At 44.5% G+C, this 26,189-nt stretch overlaps 1 protein-coding gene across 1 annotated transcript in view; it reads right to left on the bottom strand.

The window, feature by feature from the left end:
* Window positions 1-26,189, bottom strand: part of dusp8a (dual specificity phosphatase 8a) — a 303,307-nt gene that overhangs the window by 228,317 nt on the left and 48,801 nt on the right. The window contains exon 2 of the mRNA XM_063062185.1: window positions 24,994-25,380. Within this exon, the coding sequence (XP_062918255.1) occupies window positions 24,994-25,224 (231 nt within the window). The 5' untranslated portion in view covers window positions 25,225-25,380. The remainder of the gene's footprint in view (window positions 1-24,993; window positions 25,381-26,189) is intronic.

Below are 26,189 nucleotides of genomic sequence, written 5' to 3'. Positions count from 1 at the left end.
ACATGTTGACCCAGAGCCTGCATGGAACCTACACCTAGTAGGCAATCAGCAGAAAGATCTGAAACGGAACCAACCACTGAATGCTGTATAGACTCAGAGGATGAGGAAATGGGGGTGTGGTATGTGTTACCTTATGTAAACTCCCCAATAATTGATGAAGAGATTCCTGAATGTCCCAACCCTGACTCCGATATAGCAGGGAGGACTAGAAGTGGATAAACAGGTTTGATGCTAGACAGTAAGGAGAAACTGGGCTCCAATGTAATTGGGGATGAAACTGAGCTCAGTCAGGTGACAGGGGGACCCCAGTTGTCAGAAAGCACGAGTAATGAACAGGGCAGGCATCCCCAAGTAGACAAGAAAGATCCCAAGCAGTGCCTGAGGCTGAAGAAGCTGAACATAAGAAATAAGAGGAGTAGGCCATCTGGCCTGTCGATCTGCTCTGCAATTCAATAACTGCATATCAGTTCTGATCATGGACTCATTTCCACCCACCTTGCTTTCCCCTATAACTCTTAGTTCTTCTATGCAAAAATCTATCCAACCTTGTTTTAAATACATTTACTGAGGTAGCCTCCACTGCTTCATTGGGTAGTGAATTCCACAAATTCACCATTCTCTGGTGAAAGAAGTTCTCTTCATCTCCATCCTAAATTTACTCCCCCGTATCTTGAGGCCATGTCCCCTAGATCTAGTCTCACCTAGCAGTGGAAACAACTTTCCTGTCTCTATCTTATCTATCCCATTCATAATTTTACTTGTTTCTGTAAGATCTCCTCTCATTCTTCTGAATTCCAGTGAATACAGTCCCAGGCAACTCAATCACTCCTCATAGTCCAACCCCCTCATCTCTGGAATCAATCTGATGAACCTCCTCTGGACCGTCTCCAAAGCCAGTATATCTTTCCTCAAGTAAGGAGACCAGAACTGCACGCAGTACTCCACATGCAGCCTCACCAGTACCCTGTACAATTGCAGCATAACCTCACTGTTCCTAAATTCAATCCCTCTAGCAATGAAGGCCAACGTTCCATTTGCCTTCTTGGTAGCCTGCTGCATTTGCAAACCCAACCTTTCGTGATTCATGCACAAGCACTCCCAAGTCCCTCTGCACAGCAGCATGCTGCAATCTTTTACCATTTAAATAATAATCTGATCTTCCATTTTTCCTTCCAAAGCGGATGACCAATATTGTACTCCATCTGCCAGACTCTTGCTCACTCACTTATCTACATCTTTCTGCAGACTCTCCGTATCTTCTGCGCAATTTGCTTTTCCATTCAATTTAGTGTCATCAGCAAACTTAAATGCACTACACTTATTCCCTTCTTCCAGATCATTAATGTATATTCTGAACAGTTGTGGGCCTAGTACTGACCCCTGTGGCACACCACTCACCACTGATTGCCAACCAGAGGAACACCCATGTATCCCAACTCCATTGATTAACCTATTCTCTATCCATGCTAATACATCACAACCAACTCTATGTATTCTTATCTTATAGATAAGTCCTTTATGTTGTGCCTTATCAAACGCCTTCTGGAAATCCAGGTAACTAATGTTCATCTGTTCCCACTATCCACTGCGCTTGTTATATCCTCAAAGAGCTCCAGTAAGTTTGTCAAATAATACCTGCCTTTGCTGAATCCATGCTGCATCTGCCTGATGGGTCCATTTCTTTTCCAGATGCCTCGCTATTTCTTCTTTAATGATAGCTTCAAGCATTTTCCCAACTACAGATGTTAAAATTAACTGGCCTGAAGGTACTTGCCTTTTGCCTACATCCATTCGCCTTCTTCCAATCCACCGGACCCGCCCAGAGTCCAGAGAATTTTGATATATTATCACCAAAGTCTCAACTATAACCTCTGCCATTTCTTTCAGTACCATAAGATGCATTCCATCGGGAACAGGGGACTTGTGAATCTTCAGGCCCACAAGATTGCTCAGCACTACCTCTTTAGTGATAGCTATTGTATTGAAGCCCTCACCTCCCATTGCATCCGTATCACCTCTCTTCAGACGTGTCCTCCACCATGAAAACAGACACAAAACAGTCATTTAGAGCCTCTGCCATTTCCTCATTATCCCTTCTCGTCCTCCCAGGGACCTACGTTCACTTTAGCCACGCTTTTCCGCTTTATATAATTGTAAAAACTTTTACCATCCGTTCGTACATTTTGTGCCAATTTACCTTCATAATCAATCTTCCCCTTCTTTATTGTTTACTTAGTGGTTCTTTGTTGCTTTTTAAAGTTTTCCCAATCTTCCACTTTCCCACTACTCTTGGCAATTTTGTACGCATAAGCGTTTAATTTGATGCCTTCTTTTATTTCTTTAGTTATCCAAGACTGGCTCTCCCCACCCTTACTGCCCTTGCTTTTAACTGGAATAAACTTTTGCTGAGCACCGTGAAAAATCTCTATGAAAGTCTTATGCAGACCTCAACCGCCCCACCATATAGCCTGTGTTCTCAGTCTACCCTATCCAACTCATCCCTCATCCTGTTATAGTCTCCCTTGTTTAGGCGTAGTATACTGGCTACTACCAGTAAACTATTACATCCTCCAGTTGTATGAGAAACTCAATCATACTGTGATCACTCTTTCCAAGAGGATCCCTAACTACAAGATTGCTAATTTTACCTGTCTTATTGCACAGGACCAGATCCAAGAAAGGGGCATGTTGCCTTATAGGTTCAGTAACACACTGTTCAATAAAACTACCACATATGCATTCTATGAAGTCCTCCTCAAGGCTGTCTCAACCAACTTGATTAACTTGCACATAGACTGGGTGAAAGTCCCCCATGATAACTGCCCTTCCATCCTTACATGCCTCAAATATTTCTCGGTTTATTGCCTGTGTCACTGTAATGTTATTATTTGGTGACCAATAGACAACTCCCACCAGTGATTTTTTTCCCCTTTACTAATCCTAATCTCTACCCAGATGGATTCAACATTCTGCTCCTTAGATCTTATATTGTCTTTCACTATTGCCCTGATCTCATCTTTAATTAAGAGCACTACCCCACCTCCCACACCTTCCTGCCTATCCTTCCGTATTCCCTGATATCCTTGGATATTTAATTCCCAATGCTCTCCACCCTACAACCACTTTTCTGTAATGGCCAGTAAACAGTACCCCTTTATACTGATTTGTGCCACAAGTTCACTGACCTTGTTACGAATACTACAGGCATTCAGATAAAGTGCCCTTACACTCATTGTGCGTTTAAAGTCTAGCAATCTTCGTCTCCTATGCACTTGACTTCTCAGCACTCCACCCTTATTTTTCTCTTTTACTTTATCCATACTTCTCCAATTTAGTCTAAAGCCCTAGCTACAACCCTAGTTATGTGATTCACCAGGATCCAGGCCCCATCACATTTCAGGTGGAGCCCGTCCCAGTGGAATAGATTCCTCCTTCCCCAATACCGGTGCCAATTTCCCAGGAATTCAAAACCCATTTCTCCTACACCAATCCTTGAGCTATACATTTAACTCTCTAATCTTCTTAACCCTGTAGCAATTTGCCGTGGCTCAGGTAGAAAACCAGAGATTACCACCTTTTTGGGTCTGCTTTTTAATTTAATCTCTAGCTGTTCAAATTCCCTCAGCAGAACCTCTTTCCTTGTTCTACCCGTGTTGTTGGCACTCACATACACCACAACAACTGGATCTTTTCCCTCCCTGAACCACATTGACACAGTTAGGTTGCTCATCTTTCCTAAAGCCCCCACTCTCATCCACACAGGGAGCAAGAATCTCAGACCTGATGGACACTGAGGTCCATGCAGCACTGTCTCTCAGATCCCACTACTTGACTCGCTCGCAGTCACACTCTCTTGTCCCTGACCACAGACCGAATTTGAGGCAGCTAATCTAATGGTTGTGCCTACCTCCTGAAACAGAGAATCCAGGTAACTCTCCCCTTCTCTGATGTGTTGCAGTGTTTGAAGCTCAGATCCCAGATCATCAACTTTGAGCCCGAGTTTCTCGAGCAGCCAACACTTGCTGCAGATGTGGTCACCAGGAACCATAAAAGGAGTCCACCAGCTCCCACATCATGCAGCTACAGCTCATCACCTGATCCTGCATTTTCCTTCCTTTATTTAATTAGTTGTACTTTGGTGACTTTTTCTTCAAACACTACAAAAGCTTTACCCGTTACTCAACTGTGCCTCCTCACTGAAGCCAAAGTCGGTAAACTCCACTCTCTCTGCCAGTGAACTTTGCCACAAAGCCACTTTTAGTCCCGCCTTGTTAGGCCTACAACTTTGCCGCTATTCTATTCTTGGTTTGCTCTTTTCTTTGAGGAACATGCCAAGTGCCTGTATTACCGCTAGCGCTAATTAACTGCTTATGCAAAGGTGAAAAAAACAGCTGCCCAAAACAAGGGGGAACAAATTCCTTTGCAGCCCCTGTAAGGTGACCAAACGCAAGTTATATAAGCAGCAATGTCAAAAAATCTAAAATAGAACAAAAGAATACTACACCAAACTAACCAAACCTCTTTCTCACACTCAACAATCTCCCAAACAGTGCGCAGAGTCAGACCAGAGTCTGCTACACCAGCCCCTGTCAGGAAACCCTTAGATAGGCTGGCATATGATGCATCAGGGAACCAGTGTTGTGTTCAAGAAAGCACTGGACAGAGAGAGATTTGTGATGGACGTTGGTGGGGTTCGTGGTTTTTTGGCGGGAGATGCGGAGAAGAGAAGAATGGGGACGTGGCCATACGATTCAATCCAACGGGAAGGCGCTATTGCAAGGAGTGCTTCGCGAGATGAAGGAGTCAAAGATGGGAAGCTCTACCAGTGATTGGTGATGACAATTCAGCGCCATGACTAACAGTTATACCCAGCTTTTGGAAGAGATGAGCTCCTATGGTCATGTGCACATTAGACTGGTCTAACTGTAATGGGCCCTTTTATTTATTTTTTCTTTCTCTTAATAACTGTTTGATAAAGCTGAAATTGGTCAATATATTTTCTTTGTAATTTTATGCTGGTGTATGATTTGTCATTTCTTGGCGACCAGTAATTCTGTATGGGTAGTATTTATACAGCTTTCGCTCAAATTGAGGTTCCATTAATTGGAACATCCTAACTTGCCTGTTTGGTTTAACCCCAATTTATACTGACCCTGGATGTATATTGTTATAAAGGTGGCCTTCTCGCTGCTACGTCATGTGGCTGTTAGCAGAGTTAGCTATCGAGCCAAGTTTGCTTACGAACCCGGAGAGAGGACTACACCATCTGAAAGGCTCATTGCTTCTTCTGTCAGTCAACCATTACTTTAAAAATTTTTCCCCCCAGTCTTATGCCTTGTAAGATGTTCAGTGCTAAATGAATCAGATCTCATCAGCCTTAATGAGCTTCAAAAGCAAGTGATTTAATTAATTCCCCTTCCTTTAATGGATTATTGCAAATTAAGCTGTGGAATCAGGCACTGTGGTCTGTCTGTCTCTGGACATCCCTGGACTGCTGTGTGGAGAAGTGAAGCTCAGGGAAGTTTCACGTTCCACTTAAGGACAAATAACATACAGGCAATTTTGACTGAGGGCAGTGGTTCGGAAGCAATGGAAGGCTTGAGCAACAAGGAGCTAAGTTGCCACACAACGTACACAAGCACACTGTGCTAACGGCTGGCATTTGAACAGGAACACCACCCAGACCCCAGGTCAGCCCAGTCCACTTAGTCCGCCTAGGTATAAAGCCACCAGCCCTGCTTCAGGACCAGAGGAACGGATTGGTGCTGCAAAGTTTACTGAGGCGGATATAAAAGATCCTTTAACAACGTTCAAGGGAGGGATGACATTCCTTCCTCAATAATGAGTGAGGAATCAAAAATAGATTGTCTGTGGGACCTTACCTGGTAAATCCGTGGTGCTTGTCTTAATACTGATGACTAAAACTGCTATTCAATTGCATTAAGTACACTTGGATGACTTCTGTGTAGGTTATACATGGGAATGTGAGGTCCAGTGTGGAGGAAGAAATTTACCTTTGGCCAGGGTCTAAGACAAATGAAATTTCTTACTGTTATAGTGCTACCGCACTCATAGCTTCAGCAGTTGTTGTTTTTGTTTTTGATAGCAGTACACTGTAGCTGCTTATTTTCATCCCTGACCAGGGCTGGACATCCGAGGACAGCCCATCGTGTTGTACTTCCTTCCAGATGTTCATTTCAATGGAACCAAGTGGATCAGAAAAACCTGGGGCTGATACTCTTGCAAACATTTAATGCACGTCCACAGAATGATGTCTCCCTCATCTCTAATAATGTTCTTCAAAGTCAAAGGGGTTGGGAAGCAGAAAGCTTACAATACCACTCACAGCTACATACAATAACTCAGTTTTATAACCTCTCTACCAGTTGTGGAGAGGGACAGGTGTCACGCACATAAAATCATGATTCTCCAAGGATTACATGTATGGGGAAGGTTGGTGGGATCTTTATCATCCACCAATTCAGCATAATCTCTTCAAGCAATGGTACTGAGGACAGTACCTTCGCTAACTGAGGCTATTTCGTAGATTGTTGCTCGCGGTAAGGACCAGCAGTGCATGGAAGTGTGTGTCCTGGCAGGTAATGGGCAGACTAAAAAGGACAAAGGTATGCACAATGAAAAAAAAAAGAAAAAGATTAAGGGACGTTGCTATGCTGATAGAAAAAGGCCTGAGGAGGTAGCACAGATCAAACTACAAGCTCATAATTATCCTTAAATATGCATACTTAACCATCAGTATTAGAGTCCAGTACAAAAAGGACGGGATACACCTGAACCCGAGGGGGAACAATATCTTTGCGGGCAGGTCTGTTAAGAACTGTTGAAGAGGGTTTAAACTAACTTGGAAGGGAACCAGAATGACAGGACTAAGGATGGGGCGGTGAGAGTGTGGGGATTGACAGTCAGAAGATAGGGCAAAATTGCAGTCAGTGGGATGAGGTGAAGTGTAACATGGGGGCAAAATTGAAAAGGAAGATGAATACAGGACTGAAGGTATTATATTTGAATGCTCACAGTATATGGAATAGGTAGATGATCTTGTATCGCAGTTTAGAGATTGGCAGGTATGACGTATGGGCATCGCTGAGACGTGCCTGAAAGAAAATCATAGTTGGGAGATAAACATCCAAGGGTATGCCTTGTATTGAAAGGATAAGCAGGTAGGCAGAGAGGGTGCACTGGCTCTGTTGGTAAAAAAAAATCAAATCCTTAAAAAGAGGTGGACATAGGATTGAAAGATGTAGAATCCTGTGGGTAGATTTTAAAAATTGCAAGGGTATAAAAACCCTAATGGGAGATATATGTATACAAGCCCCTGAACAGTAGCCAAGATGTACGGGAGATATATGTATACAAGCCCCTGAACAGTAGCCAAGATGTATGGGAGATATATGTATACAAGCCCCTGAACAGTAGCCAAGATGTACGGGAGATATATGTATACAAGCCCCTGAACAGTAGCCAAGATGTATGGGAGATATATGTATACAAGCCCCTGAACAGTAGCCTAGATGTACGGGAGATATATGTATACAAGCCCCTGAACAGTAGCCAAGATGTGGGATATGACTCTTCAGAGCAGCTTGTGGTTGAGCCACTAGGAGAAACACAATTCTGGATTGGGTGCTGTGTAATGAATCAGATTTGATTAGGAAGGTTAAGGTAAAGGAACACTGGGAAAGCAGTGATCATATGATAGGATTTACCCTGACATTTGAGAGGAAGAAGATACGGTCAAATGTATCAGTGCTACAGTGGAGTAAGGGAATCACAGAGGCATGAGAGAGGAGCTGGCCAAGATTGATTGGAAGGTGACACTAGCAGGATGACAATAGAACATCAATGGTTGGAGTTTCTGGGGATAATTCGGAAGGGACAAAATAGACAAGTCCCAAAGACGAAGAAGTATTCTAAAGGGAGAGCGAGGCAACCATGACTGACATGGGAAGTCAAAGACAGCATAAAAGCAAAGGAAAGAGCATATAATATAGCTAAAATTAGTGGTAGTTAAGAGGATTGGGAAACTTTTAAAATCCAACAGAAGGCCATTGAAAAAAACATAAGGAAAGAAAAGTTGAAATATGAAGGTAGTGAGCCAAAGAGGATAGTAAAAGTCATTTCAGATATATAAAGAGTAAAGAAAGGAGAGGGTGGATATTGAACTGCAGGAAATTGATGCTGGAAAGGTATCAATGGGGGACAGAGAAATGGTAGACGAATGTAATAAGTATTTTGCATCAGTCTTCACCATGGAAGACTTAAGTAGTTTGTCGGAAATTCAAAAGTGAGTGTAGTTACTATTACTAAGAAGGTGCTTGAAAAGCTGGAAGGTGTGAAGATAGACAAGTCACATTGGCCAGAAGGACTACACTTGCAGGTTCTGAAAGAGGTGGCTGAAGAGATTGTGGAGGCATGAGTAATGATCTTTCAAGAATCACTAGATTCTGGAATGGTTCCAGAGGATTGGAAAATTGCAAATGTCACTCCCACTCTTTAAGAGCAGAAGGAGGCAGAAGAAAGGAAATTGTCAGCCAGTTAGCCTGATTTCAATGGTCGGGAAAATGTTGGAGTCCATTATTAAGGATGAGGTTTGTGGCTACTTAGAGGCATATGATAAAGTAGGCTTAAGACAGCGTAGCTTCCTTAAGGGAAAATCTTGCCTGACAAATCCGTTGGAATTATTTGAGGAAACAACAGGCAAGATAAATAAAGAAGAATCAGTGGATGTTGTTTTCTTGGATTTTCAAAAGGCCTCTGATAAGGTGCTGCACATGAGGCTGCTTAACTACCTAAGAGCCCCTGGCATTACAGGGAAGGTACTAACATGGCTAGAAGATTGGCTGACTGTTAAGAGGGAAAGAGACAAATTAAAGAGGGCCTATTTTGGTTAGGTGCTGGTAAGAAATGGTGTCCTGCACAGGTCTGAATTGGAACTACCTCTTTTCACATAATACGTCAACGATTTGGATAATGGGATTGATCACTATGTGGCCAAGTTTACAGAAGATACAAAGATCGGTGGAGGGGCAGGTAGTGCTGAGGAAGCAGGGAGTCTGCAGAAGGACTTGGGCAGATTGGGAGAATAGGCCAAGAAGTGGCAAATGGAATACAATGTAAGCAAGTGTATGATCATGCACTTTGGTAGAAGGAATAAATGTGTTGACTATTTTCCAAGTGGGGAGAGAAATTCAAAAAAAATTAGAGGTGCAAAGGGACTTGAGAGTTCTTATACAGAATTTCCTAAAGGTTAACTTGCAGGCTGAGCTGGTGGCAAGGCAGGTAAATACGATGTTAGCATTCATGTCAAGAGGACTAGAATACAAGGGCAAGGATATAATGCTGATGCTTTATAAGACATTGGTCAGACCGCACTTGGGGTATTGGGAGCAGTTTTGAGCCCCTTATTTAAGGAAAGATGTGATGGTATTTGAGAGTGTATGAGGAGATTCAGGAGAATGATTCTGGGAATGAATGAATTAACCTACAAGGAGCATTCGATAGCTTTGAGCCTGTACTCACTGTTGTTTAGAAGACTGAAGGGTGATCTTATTGAAACCTATTTAATATTGAAAGTCTAGGCAGAGAGGATGTTTCCTACCGTGGGTCAGTCAGTCTAGGACTGGAGCATATACCACAAGACAGAGATGAGATAGTATTTCTTAAGCCAGAGGGTGGAAAATCTGTAGAATTCATTGCCACGGACAACTGTGGAGACAAAAATCACTAGCTATATTTAAAGCAGAGGCTGATAGTTTCCTGGTTAGTCAGGGCATCAAAGCTTACGGGGAGAAGGCAAGAGAATGGGGTTGAGAGAGATAATAAATCTGCCATGATGGAATGGCAGAGCAGACTTGATGGGCCAAGTGGCCTAATTCTGATCCTATGTCTTATGGTCTTACATATGTATCATCTTTAGCTACAAAGAAGAAGTGGAAGATTAGAGACTGGTTAGTTCTCAAATTGTGGGAAAGTTCTTGAAAACCATGCTTTTAGATATTGGAAAGATGCGAGATACATTACGTCATTTACTCAGTGACTAGTTGTGATCCAGAACTTACGACCTCTAGGGTCAAGGATTAAAGAAGGCTTTCCAGTGATAAATAGATGGGGACTCAGAGGAACATAATTTACAGGATGAGCTTGGGGTGGGGGTGGGGTGAAATCAAAATGATTGGACTGTTCTACCTGGATCTGATTGGCAAAATATCCTCCTTTGGTACTTTAACTACGCTGTATAATTCTGAGCCTGCGAACTGCTTGCTGCAAACCCACTAGGGTTTTCTTGCACAATTAATTTTTACTGGATTAATCTGAATTCCTACCAAGAGGGGACAGTGGTGTTTACTCAAGACTGGGACAAGTATAGGAAACTACATATGGTGGAGCTGGTGGGAACTGTACATTATTCAGTTTAGAGCAGAGGTTGAGTGATTTGATAGTGTCAGTGGGGAGAAAATATGTTCTTTACACCAAGATAGTTGGCAACCAGAAGAGTTAAGCTGACTTGAGTGAAAATGAACCAGAGCTACAGAAGGAAGAGTTTATTGGTAGCATACGGTAGTCTGATGTTTTCAATTGGAGCAAAGTGGGCTGTTCAAAAAAAATTGCCGAAAGCTGAATTTAACATTTATTTATCAAAGAAGAAGGGAATAGGCTCAGTACTATTGGGTCAATTGCAGGATTACAGAAATTTAAAGCCTGAAAGGATGCAATTTAGTTGATCTTGTTTCAGCTAGCCCGAAATGGGTTTCAGGTCAATGTCACTTACCAGCTCGGCTGGTTCTTCCTCATTCTACATGTAGTCAACATACCTCGTAAAAGTGATGAGGGTTTCTACCTCCTCCACAGTTTATCGGTGGGTTCCTGACCCTTACTATTTGTTGCCTTCCTCAACCCTCAAATTCTTCTACTTGCTAATTTAAACCGTGTTTCTGACTAATTACATTCCCTTCCTCTGACACCTTTGACACACCCCAGTTAAATCTCCCCACAGTCGCCTTGCAGTGAGGGAGAAGGCACAGAAGTCACAGCTGCAGTGATGAGGGTTTAGTCTTTCTGGTGCCTGTGTGGAGCTTGTGACTGTGCACATTTTTCTTTTGGCTCTCCAGTTCCTCTCACCTGTGGGCCTGTAGGTTAACTGGCTGCTGAAGATTGCATAGGCAAGTGACAGAATCTGATAGGGGCTGTTTATGCAAAAGTGGGTAAAATAAAATGGGGGACTAATGTGGTATTCGTGTAAGTGGAGGGTTAATGTCCAAGGGGTTGCTCGTGTGCTGTATGTCTGCCTATCTACAACTTGTTTAATGACCTTCATTGTTGACTCACTGGCTATAGGGAACGAGGCCAGCTTTGGCTGGGGCATTTTCAGGTACTACCATCCATTCTGTGAGGGGAAGCTCCATACACTCATATCATCTATGGTGTAATGAGGTATTATGGTTAGCAGCTCGGCTGCTGGGGACCAACTGCTGCCAGTTACCCGGTTGTCTTCGTGCCAAGCCTGGTTTCTGAGCAATGACAGACAAGTTTAGGTCACACTGTGAATCAGAGCTGGTACTGGCTCAGCAAGCCCCCTCTTCCCTCGCATCACTGAGTTCGGCCAAGTTCTTATTTCACTTCAGGGCTGGTTGCCCACGCTCCTCAGTGACTCCCAGAAGCAGCCAATTGTGAGGAGGGCGTGTACAAGGAAAATAGTTGGGAACAGTGACTTAGGCACGGGATTGGTGTTAGAGGAGTGAGCAAATTACTTTGCCTGTCCTCTCCATATAGGGTTGCCAACTTTCTCACTCCCAAATAAGGGACAAAAGTAGCAGTCAAATACAGGACACTTGTGTTTACCTGAAGAAAGACTACCATGACCATGAAGCCTTGCGCATGCGTGTACATGCTGATTTTTTTCTACAAATCGGTTTTGGCTTAATCTTCCCGAATCTGTTAAGTGAAACTGCGCTGTACATACATTATCAAAGTTGCTGGTGAACACAGCAGGCCAGGCAGCATCTGTAGGAAGAGATACAGTCGACATTGCTTGAACGTCGACTATACCTCTTCCTAGAGATGCTGCCTGGCCTGCTGTGTTCACCAGCAACTTTGATGTGTGTTGCTTGAATTTCCAGCATCTGCAGAATTCCTGTTGTGTACATACATTATTTCTACTTTATATAGGTTGTGTATTTATCATATCATTCCTGTTTTTACTATATGTTAGTGTTATTTTAGGTTTTATGTGTTATTTGGTATGATTTGGTAGGTCATTTTTTGGGTCTGGGAATGCTCAAAAATTTTTCCCATATAAATTAATGGTAATTGCTTCTTTGCTTTATACCATTTTGGCTTATGAACAGTTTCAGAGGAACACTCTACCTTCGTGGGGGAAATATGGGACAAGGGGGGTCCCATATGGGACAAACCAATTTAGCCCAATATACGGGACAGTTGGCAACCCCATCTCCGTAGGCTGATGGGGAGGTTTTCTCCATTGCAAATTTATTAGTTAGGCACTTTGTAGTGAAAATATTCTGTGGGGCATGGAACAGGCTCCTTGCATCTTTTCACTTCATCACCTCCACAGGCTACGAAAATGAGTGCACGTTTGCAGAGTTCAGCTGAGGACTGCCGAGATCAAAGGTGATAATGATTCAAAACTTCTCTTTCCTTTTGTCCAATCACTTGCTGTTCCCCAGCCCTTGGGAAGACATTGATCCTTTCCCAAACACACTTGGTTACAATCGTTGTTAAAGTCACACTTTCAACTATTTAAAGAAAGACAGTGAGAAGCAGGAGCTATACCCAGGCTACAACAGAGAAGGGCACAGTGGAACAGGAGGACAAAGACTTCTTTTGGCATTGTATATTGATATTTTACAAAACGCTGAAGATAAAAAGATGTGCTAAAAATTGTATTACGGTGTTTACCATTCCTCTTAGGTGATGCCAGTGTTATATGACCCTGCCACTTTAACTCCTGATTGTATCAGTGTTGAGTTTACACCACACCGTGCTTGGAGCTGGGGGTGGATGCAGTTGCTCTGGGGAAATGCTGGCTAAAATAGTCAAGATGCAAGATGGCACCAGTGAACCATGACAACGTTCTGTTTGCTGCTTATAAAACTTCCAAACATACCCCTTTTGCATTATTCTCACTGCAATCCATACCATGCAATTTCCCTTTAAGCAACACACTTTTGAACTGACTTAATTATCTACAGACTCAGCAAACTTAACTCTCAAGCAAGCAGGTATGACACCCTTAAGTGAATGAAGGTTCATCGCCATGGCTGAAAGCAAGGCAGGAGGGGGAAAGACTCCAAGCCAGGCTGAAATGCAGAGGGATGAGACCCTCTCTATTCAGCATCTTGTTAACAAATATGCAGTTGCTGGGTAATAAGGGCAAGATTGCTGCTTCAGAGGGAAATGAGAAATTGTTGCGTTCTGGGTTTTACTAAGACGTGGCTAACTTAGAGAACCCCAGATTCTCCAAGAACACCTGAATGCTCTCAATACACAGAATTGCTGATTCAGAAAAGGCAAAAGGTTGGGGTGAGTATTTCATGATAAATTCGCTGTGATGTTCTGATAGGACAGCTTTGTTGTACTTGGCTTTTCCCCCAACCTGGAAAAACCTAATGATCAAGTGCTGACCATTTGATTTACCAAGAGTTCACGTCCATGATCCTGACTGCAGTTTACATACCACCAATGGCCGACTGCGATCAGGCACTCGGGATACCACATGCAGCCATCACCAAACAAGAAATTTTCCAACCAGATGCATTTCAAATCATACTCGGTGAAGTCAATCAGGCTTGTTTGAAGAAATCTCCATCCATTCACCATCAGCATACAACCTGTAGCACCAAAAGCCCCAACACACTAGACCACTGCTATACTACAATAAGGAAGGCCTATCGTTCCATGCCCAAACTGTCCAAAGGAATATCTGATCACTTGGCTGTCCTACCTGGATAAGGCAGAGACTAAAGAGCAAAGCTCCAGATAAGGACAAAAAAAAGAGGGCTGCAGGAGGCAGAGGATCAGCTACGGGATTGAATTGAGTCAGCAGACTGAGCCAGGTTCAAGGACTCAGAAGATCTGAATGAAAACACCACAGATGTCAGACTTCATAAAAACAATTGTAGATATGTGTAATCCCACAAAATCATTTGGCGTCTTAACTCATCAGAAGCCCTGGACGAACCATGAGATCCTTAATTTGCAGAGGGCCAGATAAGAAGCATACAAATCTGGCAACCAAATATGCTACAAGAAGTCTATGTATGATCTATGGAAAGCTATCTCACAGGTGAAGGGATAACTCTGGACCAAACATGACTCAATGAAGGATGCTCGACAGCTGTGGCAGGGCTCGAATGATATTACCTTTTACAAAGTGAAATCAAGCGACATGGGTGACAACAGGACTTCACTTCCAGATGAGCTCTGTGCTTGCTTAGGGGAACATTCAGGAGCTCCCACAGCCGCTGATGACCCGGTGATTTCAGTCTCTGAGGCCAATGTCATAGTCATACTTTATTGATCCCGGGGGAGATTGGTTTAGAAAAAAATGACACCAAGGGAGCATCCACCTGCATCGCTGTCAGCTTCTCTCCCAGCAGAGCAGGGCAGATGGTGTTGAATGCACTGGAGAAGTCAAAAAACATGACCCTCACAGTGCTCGCTGGCTTGTCCAGGTGGGTGTAGACACGGTTCAGCAGGTAGACGATGGCATCCTCAACTCCTAGTCGGGGCTGGTAGGCGAACTGGAGGGGATCTAAGTGAGGCCTAACCACAGCTCCAGAACAAGTCTCTCCAGGGTCTTCATGATGTGGGAGGTCAATGCCACCGGTCTGTAGTCATTGAGGCCGCTGGGGCGCGGTGTCTTCGGCACAGAGACGAGGCAGGACATTTTCCACAGCCTCAGGCTCAGGTTGAATACATGGTGAAGTACTCCACATAGCTGAGGGGCACCGGCTTTGAGCACCCTGGTACTGACACCATCCGGTCCTGCAGCCTTGCTTGGGTTGAGACGTTTCAGCTGTCTTCTCACCTGTTCAGCCGTGAAGCCCACCATGGTGGTTTTGTGTGGGGGAGGGGTAAGGTCATGAGAGCAGGGTGGGGGACTGTGAGGAGAGGTAGGAGGGGAGAGTGGAACATGCGTTGATTGGGGGCCGACAACAGATGGCTCATGTGGGGGATGGGCAGGGGTCACAATGTCAAATCTGTTAAAGAACAGGTTAAGTTCGTTGGCCCTGCCCACACTGCTCTCAGCTTCTCTGTTGCTAGATTGCCGGAATACAGTGATGGTCCTCATCCCCCTCCAGACCTCTCTCATGTTGTTCTGCTGGAGTTTCCACTCAAGTTTCCTCCTGTACCTGTCCTTAGCCTCCCTGATCCTTGCTTTCAGGTCCCTCTGTATTGCCCTCAGCTCCTCCCTGTTTCCATCTCTAAACACCCTCTTTTTAGCGTTGTGAGAGCATCCTTCAAGAGGGTGAACCCAAGAAAAGCTTTCAGCCCAGATGGGGTATTCGGTGAGTACTAAGGACCTATGCTGATTAACTGGCTGGTGTGTTCACCATGACCTTTAACCTCTCGCTTCAGCAAACTGAGTTACTTACCTGGGTTCAAGCATGTTTCAAATATACGGGTGCCCAAAAAGCATGTGGTAACCTGCTGGAATGATTATTTGCCAGTGGAACTAACATCCACTGTGATGAAGTGCGTTGAGAGGTTGGTGATGAAACGTATCTACTCCTGCCTGAGGAGCAACTTGAATCTGCTTCAATTTGCTTACCAATGTAACAGATCAACAGCAGATGCCATCTCATTGGCTATTCACTCAACCCTGGAACATCTGGACAGTAAAAATGCATACATCACAATGCTTTTTATCAGCTACATTTCAGCATTCAATACTCCCATTCCCTCAAAACTAATCAATAAGCTTCAAGACCTCCTTATGCAATTGGATCCCCAATTTCCTCACCTGCAGATCCTGGTCAGTTCAGAATGGGGACAACATCTCCTCCACAATCTCCATCAGCACAGGTCCATCACAACACTGTGTGTTTAGCCCCCTGTTCTACTTACTGTGTGGCTAAGCAAAGCTCCAATACCGTATTTAAGTTTGCAGATGACACCAGTGTCTTTGGCCAAATCAAAGGCAGCAACAAATCAGCAAAGGGGGGAGACTGAAAATCTGGCTGATTGGTACCACAACAACTACCTCTTACTCAATGTCAACAAGACCAAAGAGCTGATTAATGGCTTGAGGAGAAAGAAACCGGAGGTCCATGAGCCAGTCCTCATCGGGGGAATAAGAGGTGGAAAGGGTCAGCAACTTTAAATTCCTTGGCGTTATCATTTCAGAGGACTTGTCCTGTGCCCAGCATGTAAATACAACTACAAAGAAAGCATAGCAGCGCTCTACTTCCTTAGAAGTTTGCGAAGATTCAGAGATTCAGGATGACATCTAAAACTTTGATAGACTTCTATAATGTGTGGTGAAGAGAATATTAATTGTCTGCATCACAGGCTGGTATGGAAACACCAATGCCCTTGAACGGAAATCCTATAAGTGGTGGATTTGGCCTACCACATCTACACAAAACACTGCTGCAGGGAAGCAGCATCCATCATCAGGAACCCTCACCACACAGGTCATGTTCTCTTGCTGCTTCTGCCATCAGGAAGGTGGTAAAGGAGCTTCATTTGTCACACCACCAGGTTCAGGGACAATTATTACCCCTCAGCCATCAGGCTCTTGAACCAGAGGGGATAATTTCACTCAACTTCACTTGCCCCATCACTGAACTGTTTCCACAATCTATGGACTCACTTTCAAGGACTCCATCTCATGTTCTTGACATTTATTGCTTATTTATTAGTATTATTTCTTTTGTCTTTTCACAGTTTGTTGTTTTTTTTATATATTGGTTGTTTGTCCATGCTGTTGAGTGTGGCCTTTGATTCATAGAGTTACTGAGTATGCCTGCAAGAAAATGAACCTCAGGGTTGTATACCGCGACATACATGTACTTTGATAATAAATTTCAACTTCAATGCGCAACACAATTTCATGATGTTAGAATAATTACATCTGTTCTGAGAAACCACTTTAGGTAGGATCCCTCTAGGGAACACAACGGACTGGTAGTTAACAGATCCTGCCTTGATGATAACGCGCATAGTTTTATGTAATTGTCAGGAGTTTCTTGCACTGCTGTTAAACATGTATATACACCCTGCAACAAACACAACACAAGCTAAAGGCAGCCATTTGATGGTGGAGCCTTTAACCAATAATACCTTTCCCTCAATGTTGTGATCCTTTGTGTTGTATTCCTTTAGGGGCATTCTCAACCCAACAATGCCAAACTTTGGAGACACTACCTCATCAGAGAGCCACAGAAAGGAATTTGCAGAAAACCTTTTCAAGAGGCAGTGCCTCAAGAAGGCAGCATGTTATCATTAAGGGCCCTTGTCATCAGGGACGTGCCCTCTTCTCATTACCACTGTCAGGGAGGAGGTACAGCAGCCCAAAGACATGTACTCAATGATTTTGGAATAGATACTTCCCTCTGTCATCAGATTTCTGAATGGTCCATGAACACCATCTCATTATTCCTTTTTCTTGCATTTTCTGTGTTTTATAGATTTTTGTCTTTGCACTGTACTGCTCCCACAGAACAAGTTTCACATCACCTCATATGTCAGTAATTAACCTATTTCTAATAGCCTATGTACTGTGCAAATGTCTTAGGCATATGTAACAAAAAAATCTGTAAAACAAAAGGTGCTTTCAAAAATAATGAATTGAAAAGTTTCTAAACACAAAAAAAAACAAACAGCAGTAAACAATAAAAAACTAAATCAAACCAACATTTGGTGTGACCACCCTTTAAAAACTCCATCCATACTCCTGGGTACAGTCATGCCCTTTGATAAGAAAATCAGCTGGTAGATTGTTCCAAACATCCTGGAGAACTTGCCACAGTTATTCTTCAGACTCTGGCTGTCCCATTTGCTTCTGTCTCCAGGTAATCCCAGGCAGCCTCGAAGATGAGATCAGAGCTCTCCGGAGGCCATACCATCAGTTGCATAACTTCTCGTTCTTCTTTTCGCTGAAGATAATTCCTTATGATCTTGGCCATGTGTTCGGGGTCACGGTCCTGCTGCAGAACGAAGATGGGACTGATCAGGTGCCTCTCTAATGGTATTGTGTGCTGGTTGAGAATCTGATTGTACTTCTCAACATGGAGGACTCAATTAATTCTGAACAGATCACCAACTCTATTTGCAGAAATGCAGCCCCAACCTACAGGTAGCTCCGCTGTGCTTCACTGTTGGCTGCAGACACTCACCCATGCAGTGCTCTCCAGCTCATCTATAGACAAACTGCCTTCTGCCTGAGCCAAAAATTTCAAATTTTGACTCGTCAGTCCAGAGCAATTGCTACCATTGTTCAGCACCTCAGCCTTTGTGTTTTTGTATGCAGGTGAGTCTCTTGGCTTTGCTTCCACTTCAGAGGAATGGTTTTTTGGCACCAACTCTTACATGAAGACCACTTTAGACAAGACTTCTCCAGACTATAGAGCGGTGTACTTGCGTTCCAATGGTTTCTATCAATCCAGAGTTGATTGCAGTACAGGACTTCTTCTGATTTAGGAGGGACATCAGTTTGATGCATTTCTCGTCTGCTGCACTCAGGTTCAGCGGCCAACCACTGTGTTTCCAGTTCTCAACTTGGCCCATTTCTTTGTGCTTCTTCAGAAGAACTTGGACAGTGCATCTTGAAACTCTAGTCTGCTGCGAAATTTCTGCTTGGGAGAGACCTTGCTGATGCGGGACGATCACCTTGTGTCTTGTTGCTATGCTCACTCTTACCATGGTGTAGGATTTGATGATTTGAAGGTTAAATTCTCACATCTACCACACCCTCACCTTTTAGTTTGGTTATTCTTCGCCCAGTTTGATTCTTTCGACATCTATTTCTGTTTCAGTTAATCAGTTTAGTTCAATCTCATTATGTCATTGATCATTAGCACCTGTTTATTATCTTTGTTTAATCATGCACTGGGCTATATAACTATAAAGTAAACAACAGGAATTCTGCAGATGCTGGAAATTCAAGCAACATACATCAAAGTTGCTGGTGAACGCAGCAGGCCAGGCAGCATCTATAGGAAGAGGCGCAGTCGACGTTTCAGGCCGAGACCCTTCGTCAGGACTAACTGAAGGAAGAGTGAGTAAGGGATTTGAAAGCTGGAGGGGGAGGGGGAGATGCAAAATGATAGGAGAAGACAGGAGGGGGAGAGATGGAGCCGAGAGCTGGACAGGTGATAGGCAGAAGGGGATACGAGAGGATCATGGGACAGGAGGTCCGGGAAGAAAGACGGGGGGGGGGGTGACCCAGAGGATGGGCAAGAGGTATATTCAGAGGGACAGAGGGAGAAAAAGGAGAGTGAGAGAAAGAATGTGTGCATAAAAAAGAGTAACAGATGGGGTACGAGGGGGAGGTGGGGCCTAGCGGAAGTTAGAGAAGTCAATGTTCATGCCATCAGGTTGGAGGCTACCCATACGGAATATAAGGTGTTGTTCCTCCAACCTGAGTGTGGCTTCATCTTTACAGTAGAGGAGGCCGTGGATAGACATGTCAGAATGGGAATGGGATGTGGAATTAAAATGTGTGGCCACTGGGAGATCCTGCTTTCTCTGGCGGACAGAGCGTAGATGTTCAGCAAAGCGGTCTCCCAGTCTGCGTCGGGTCTCGCCAATATATAAAAGGCCACATCGGGAGCACCGGACGCAGTATATCACCCCAGTCGACTCACAGGTGAAGTGATGCCTCACCTGGAAGGACTGTTTGGGGCCCTGAATGGTGGTAAGGGAGGAAGTGTAAGGGCATGTGTAGCACTTGTTCCGCTTACACGGATAAGTGCCAGGAGGGAGATCAGTGGGGAGGGATGGGGGGGACGAATGGACAAGGGAGTTGTGTAGGGAGCGATCCCTGCGGAATGCAGAGAGAGGGGGGGAGGGAAAGATATGCTTAGTGGTGGGATCCCGTTGGAGGTGGCGGAAGTTACGGAGAATAATATGTTGGACCCGGAGGCTGGTGGGGTGGTAGGTGAGGACCAGGGGAACCCTATTCCTAGTGGGGTGGTGGGAGGATGGAGTGAGAGCAGATGTACGTGAAATGGGGGAGATGCGTTTAAGAGCAGAGTTGATAGAGGAGGAAGGGAAGCCCCTTTCTTTAAAAAATGAAGACATCTCCCTCGTCCTAGAATGAAAAGCCTCATCCTGAGAGCAGATGCGGCGGAGACGGAGGAATTGCGAGAAGGGGATGGCGTTTTTGCAAGAGACAGGGTGAGAAGAGGAATAGTCCAGATAGCTGTGAGAGTCAGTAGGCTTATAGTAGACATCAGTGGATAAGCTGTCTCCAGAGACAGAGACAGAAAGATCTAGAAAGGGGAGGGAGGTGTCAGAAATGGACCAGGTAAACTTGAGGGCAGGGTGAAAGTTGGAGGCAAAGTTAATAAAGTCAACGAGTTCTGCATGCGTGCAGGAAGCAGTGCCAATGCAGTCGTCGATGTAGCGAAGGAAAAGTGGGGGACAGATACCAGAATAGGCACGGAACATAGATTGTTCCACAAACCCAACAAAAAGGCAGGCATAGCTAGGACCCATACGGGTGCCCATAGCTACACCTTTAGTTTGGAGGAAATGGGAGGAGCAAAAGGAGAAATTATTAAGAGTAAGGACTAATTCTGCTAGACGGAGCAGAGTGGTGGTAGAGGGGAACTGATTAGGTCTGGAATCCAAAAAGAAGCGTAGGGGCTTCCCTTCCTCCACTATCAACTCTGCTCTTAAACGCATCTCCCCCATTTCACGTACATCTGCTCTCACTCCATCCTCCCACCACCCCACTAGGAATAGGGTTCCCCTGGTCCTCACCTACCACCCCACCAGCCTCCGGGTCCAACATATTATTCTCCGTAACTTCCGCCACCTCCAACGGGATCCCACCACTAAGCATATCTTTCCCTCCCCCCCTCTCTCTGCATTCTGCAGGGATCGCTCCCTACACAACTCCCTTGTCCATTCGTCCCCCCCATCCCTCCCCACTGATCTCCCTCCTGGCACTTATCCGTGTAAGCGGAACAAGTGCTACACATGCCCTTACACTTCCTCCCTTACCACCATTCAGGGCCCCAAACAGTCCTTCCAGGTGAGGCATCACTTCACCTGTGAGTCGACTGGGGTGATATACTGCGTCCGGTGCTCCCGATGTGGCCTTTTATATATTGGTGAGACCCGACGCAGACTGGGAGACCGCTTTGCTGAACATCTACGCTCTGTCCGCCAGAGAAAGCAGGATCTCCCAGTGGCCACACATTTTAATTCCACATCCCATTCCCATTCTGACATGTCTATCCACGGCCTCCTCTACTGTAAAGATGAAGCCACACTCAGGTTGGAGGAACAACACCTTATATTCCGTATGGGTAGCCTCCAACCTGATGGCATGAACATTGACTTCTCTAACTTCCGCTAGGCCCCACCTCCCCCTCGTACCCCATCTGTTACTCTTTTTTATGCACACATTCTTTCTCTCACTCTCCTTTTTCTCCCTCTGTCCCTCTGAATATACCTCTTGCCCATCCTCTGGGTTACCCCCCCCCCGTCTTTCTTCCCGGACCTCCTGTCCCATGATCCTCTCGTATCCCCTTCTGCCTATCACCTGTCCAGCTCTCGGCTCCATCCCTCCCCCTCCTGTCTTCTCCTATCATTTTGCATCTCCCCCTCCCCCTCCAGCTTTCGAATCCCTTACTCACTCTTCCTTCAGTTAGTCCTGACGAAGGGTCTCGGCCTGAAACGTCGACTGCGCCTCTTCCTATAGATGCTGCCTGGCCTGCTGCGTTCACCAGCAACTTTGATGTATGTAACTATAAAGTAATCAAGTTTTTATTTGAAAAGTGGTTTATTACTTAATATATTACTTTCTTTAATGAAATACAAATATTTCTCTAACTTATTTTTGGGAAAATGAATGTTTGGAAATCTAAAATTTGTTCTTTTTGACTGACACACTAATGCAGAAGGCAGAAAATAAACATCCAAAACAAAACTTTTATATAAAAAATTTAGGGTGCCTAAGACTTTTGCACAGTACTGTACATGTGAGGGTCATGTTTTTTGACTTCTCCAGTGTGTTCAACACCATCCGCCCTGCTCTGCTGGGGGAGAAGCTGACAGCAATGCAGGTGGATGCTTCCCTGGTATCATGGATTCTTAATTACCTGACTGGCAGACCACAGTACGTGTGCTTGCAACACTGTGTTTCCGACAGAGTGATCAGCAGCACTGGGGCTCCACAGGGGACTGTCTTGTCTCCCTTTCTCTTCACCATTTACACCTCGGACTTCAACTACTGCACGGAGTCTTGTCATCTTCAGAAGTTTTCGGATGACTCTGCCATAGTTGGATGCATCAGCAAGGGAGATGAGGCTGATTACAGGGCTATGGTAGGAAACTTTGTCACATGGTCTGAGCAGAATTATCTGCAGCTTAATGTGAAAAAGACTAAGGAGCTGGTGGTAGACCTGAGCAGAGCTAAGGTACCGGTGACCCCTGTTTCCATCCAGGGGGTCAGTGTGAACATGGTGGAGGATTACAAATACCTGGGGATGCGAATTGACAATAAACTGGACTGGTCAAAGAACACTGAGGCTGTCTACAAGAAGGGACAGAGCCATCTCTATTTCCTGAGGAGACTGAGGTCCTTTAACATCTGCCAGATGATGCTGAGGATGTTCTACAAGTCTGTGGTGGCCAGTGCTATCATGTTTGCTGTTGTGCGCTGGGGCAGCAGGCTGAGGGTGGCAGACACCAACAGAATCAACAAACTCATTCGTAAGGCCAGTGATGTTGTGGGGATGGAACTGGACTCTCTCACGGTGGTGTCTGAAAAGAGGATGCTGTCTAAGTTGCATGCCATCTTGGTCAATGTCTCCCATCCACTACATAATGTACTAAGTGGGCACAGGAGTACATTCAGCCAGAGACTCATTCCTCCGAGATGCAGCACAGAGCGTCATAGGAAGTCATTCTTGCCTGTGGCTATCGAACTTTACAATTCCTCCCTTGGAGGGTCAGACATCCTGAGCCAATAGGCTGGTCCTGGACTTATTTCATAATTTACTGGCATAATTTAGGTATTACTATTTAACTATTTATGGTTCTATTACTATTATTTATGGAGCAACTGTAACGAAAACCAATTTCCCCCGGAATTAATAAAGTATGACTAACTACTATGTGAAACAGGACACAGATGAAGGCTTTTTTACAACACTGCTCTTCACGTTTTCATTTTAAGCAGAGACTTGAGAAGAGAGAGCTTGGCTCTACCTGGACTGAATGATGTAGTACACTACCTCATTATGGCCATGGACCTTATCTTTTTTCATTTCCGTAGTAGACTTTATTCATGATAAAAATATATATACACAAAAGGAAAAACAGAACAAAACTCTTTATATTCTTGGTCAGCATATTACATAGTGTAAACTTCAAAGAGAAACAAAAGTAAGGAACATAACTCAATTGCCACAACATGGCTGCCAGGAATGTTGCCCATTTCATTATTCAAGAGGCTTCCTGACCCAACTTCTGACCTTATTGTCTGTCTGTACTGATCTTCTCTGTAACTTTAACTCTTTATTTTGCTTTCATTGGTTGAATTTAATATCAATGAACATATACAGTATATAACCTGAAATCCTTACTCTTCGCAGACATCCACAAAACAGAAGAAAACCCCCAAAGAATGACAGACAGAATGTCAGAACCCCAAAAGCCCCCTCCCATGGGCAAGCGGCAGCAAAGGCATCAACCCTCTCCATTCCCCCAACAGTTTCAGCAAATGCATCAGCCCCCTCCACGCAAGCCATAGCAAAGCCCCCCAGAGACCATGATCTAGAGTCCATCAAAAAAAAACTTCCTTTGTACAACCTCAATGCACTGATATAATGAAATGAAATATATAAATCACATGTAAACATTTTTACTGTACTTTGGTGCGTGTCACATTAATAAACCAATTCAACAGTGCCTCAAACAGCTGAGTTATCAGGACAACTCCTGGTGATTTCTCTTAACAAATCTTTAGTAAACCTTGATCAATAGGAAGTGGCTTCGCAGTTACTTGGCTGTTACCGGTTTCACTCTGGGCTACTGACAGACAACCGAATTTGGAGATCCCATCAACTCGTTAACAAGTGCTGGAATGAATAAAGGGACAGGCCACATTCGGTTTAGCGGACTGCTTGTCTAAGGGACGGTGTGTGGGGGTGGGAAGAGTTTTGCTCTCAAACACTGACAAAAATAGCAAGTGCTTTGTGTTGGAAATGGGGGCGGGGGGGTGGTCTGGTGCTGGCTGATAAATATCCAACACTTCAGAATGGCAAAATTATAATTAAGCTTGCAAGCAGCACATAATCGCCCTGCATCAATCACACCAGGCTCAGTGCCAGGCTACATATGTTGTCCCATCAATCTGCCACAGCATTTAGCTCCACGGGTCCAGGACCATGATGTCATTTATATCCAATCACCGCAGGCCTCAAGAGCGCAGACTTAATCCACTCTTTCATTATTTGTAGTTTTATTGCCTTTGCACAGGAGCAAGTGAAGCCAAGTGTTGGGGGGTGGGGGGGGAAGAGAGAGAAAGCTGCAGAGAGCCTTTAAATGTTTAGGGTGAGCTACGAAAGGGAGAGAGGCTGACAGATGGAGACAGAGAAGGAGGAAAAAAAAATCAGAGCCACATGTCGAGACAGGCAGACTACAAATAAAGAAACCCACATGTGCAAATGTCACACAAGATAGGTGAAAGCATGTGCAGGAGGTACACGTTGGTTAATGCTTCCTGCCACTCTGGGGAGTAGTGCTCAAAGGTCAACGGGTAAGGCACGATACCTTCATCTTGCAGGAAGGCTGAATGAGCTCGGCGATGGAGAACTTGTCCTGCTGCAGCCGCCGTTTCACCAGCTTTGAGCAACAGATATTCACTGAGCCCAGCACGTGCGAGGTGTTGTACTCCACAAACGAGCGGCTGTCAATCACCAGGGTGCCCTCCACGCCACTCTGCAGGAGGCAGGCCAGCTTTTCGGCATCGATCACTTTGGGCTTAGCTTTCTCCCCTGCCATCGTTGGGCCAGATCTTCAGGAAGAAAGACCTCCCTCTCACCCCAGCGCCAGGTCAAAAGAAGAGAAATGGCCCTTGCGAGGAGGTTAAGGTAATCGAGGTGTTACTGCCGTGCCAAGGGCCAGCCACTCCAACTTGCTGTTCTCAACTGCTTCATCCTACGGAAGAAAGAAATGAATTACTAGTCAGAACAATACATTATTGGCTGCAGGGCCTCCCATCAAACTCTATGAGGGGGATTATAGCCCCACATTTATTTCACAGAGGCCATAAATGTTGTACAAATTGAAGTTCTTCCATTGGGCAGAAGCCACAAAAGCCTGAAAGCATGTACCACCAGGCTATTCTATCCTACTGTTACAAGGTAACTAAGTGTTTTCCTCGTACAATAAGGTGGGCTCTTAACCTCACAATTTACCTTATGAGCTTGCACCTTATAGTCTCCCTGCAATGCACTTTCTCTGTAGCTGTGACATTTCATTCTACATTCTGTTATTGTATTGCATTGTTCTACCTCAATGCACCGAGTAATGAATTGATCTGTATGAACAGTATGCAAGACAAGCTTTTCACTGTATTACACTACATGTGACAATAATAAATCAATTCCAATTCAATTTTGCCCTATCAAGAAGCTGTTGGGAGTATTTATCCACTCAAATGTGTGTTGGATTATTTATTGCTGGAGAGCAGGCATTAAGTTTCCTCTCACAGGTACCAACAGCTTCCAGCATTCTTCCAAATCACTATTCAACATGTACGCCCAAAGGTCGCCAACTAGACCTCCACTTTCACATCCCTATTCAACACATGACCAAAGTACTTCAAATACATCGCTTCAAATGTCCATTCATTAACTCGCCTATTATCTAGCATGACCAGAATGAACTCTGAAGAAAACCCTTGGACTCTCAAACACAGTGTACAAAATGCTCCTAATCTAGACACATCCTGATATCCTAAGCTC

This window comes from Mobula hypostoma, chromosome 11, assembly GCF_963921235.1.
Source record: "Mobula hypostoma chromosome 11, sMobHyp1.1, whole genome shotgun sequence".
Classification (NCBI taxonomy): Eukaryota; Metazoa; Chordata; class Chondrichthyes; order Myliobatiformes; family Myliobatidae; genus Mobula; species Mobula hypostoma.
Note: the sequence above shows the minus strand (reverse complement) of the source record. Positions and strands in the feature narration are given on the sequence as shown.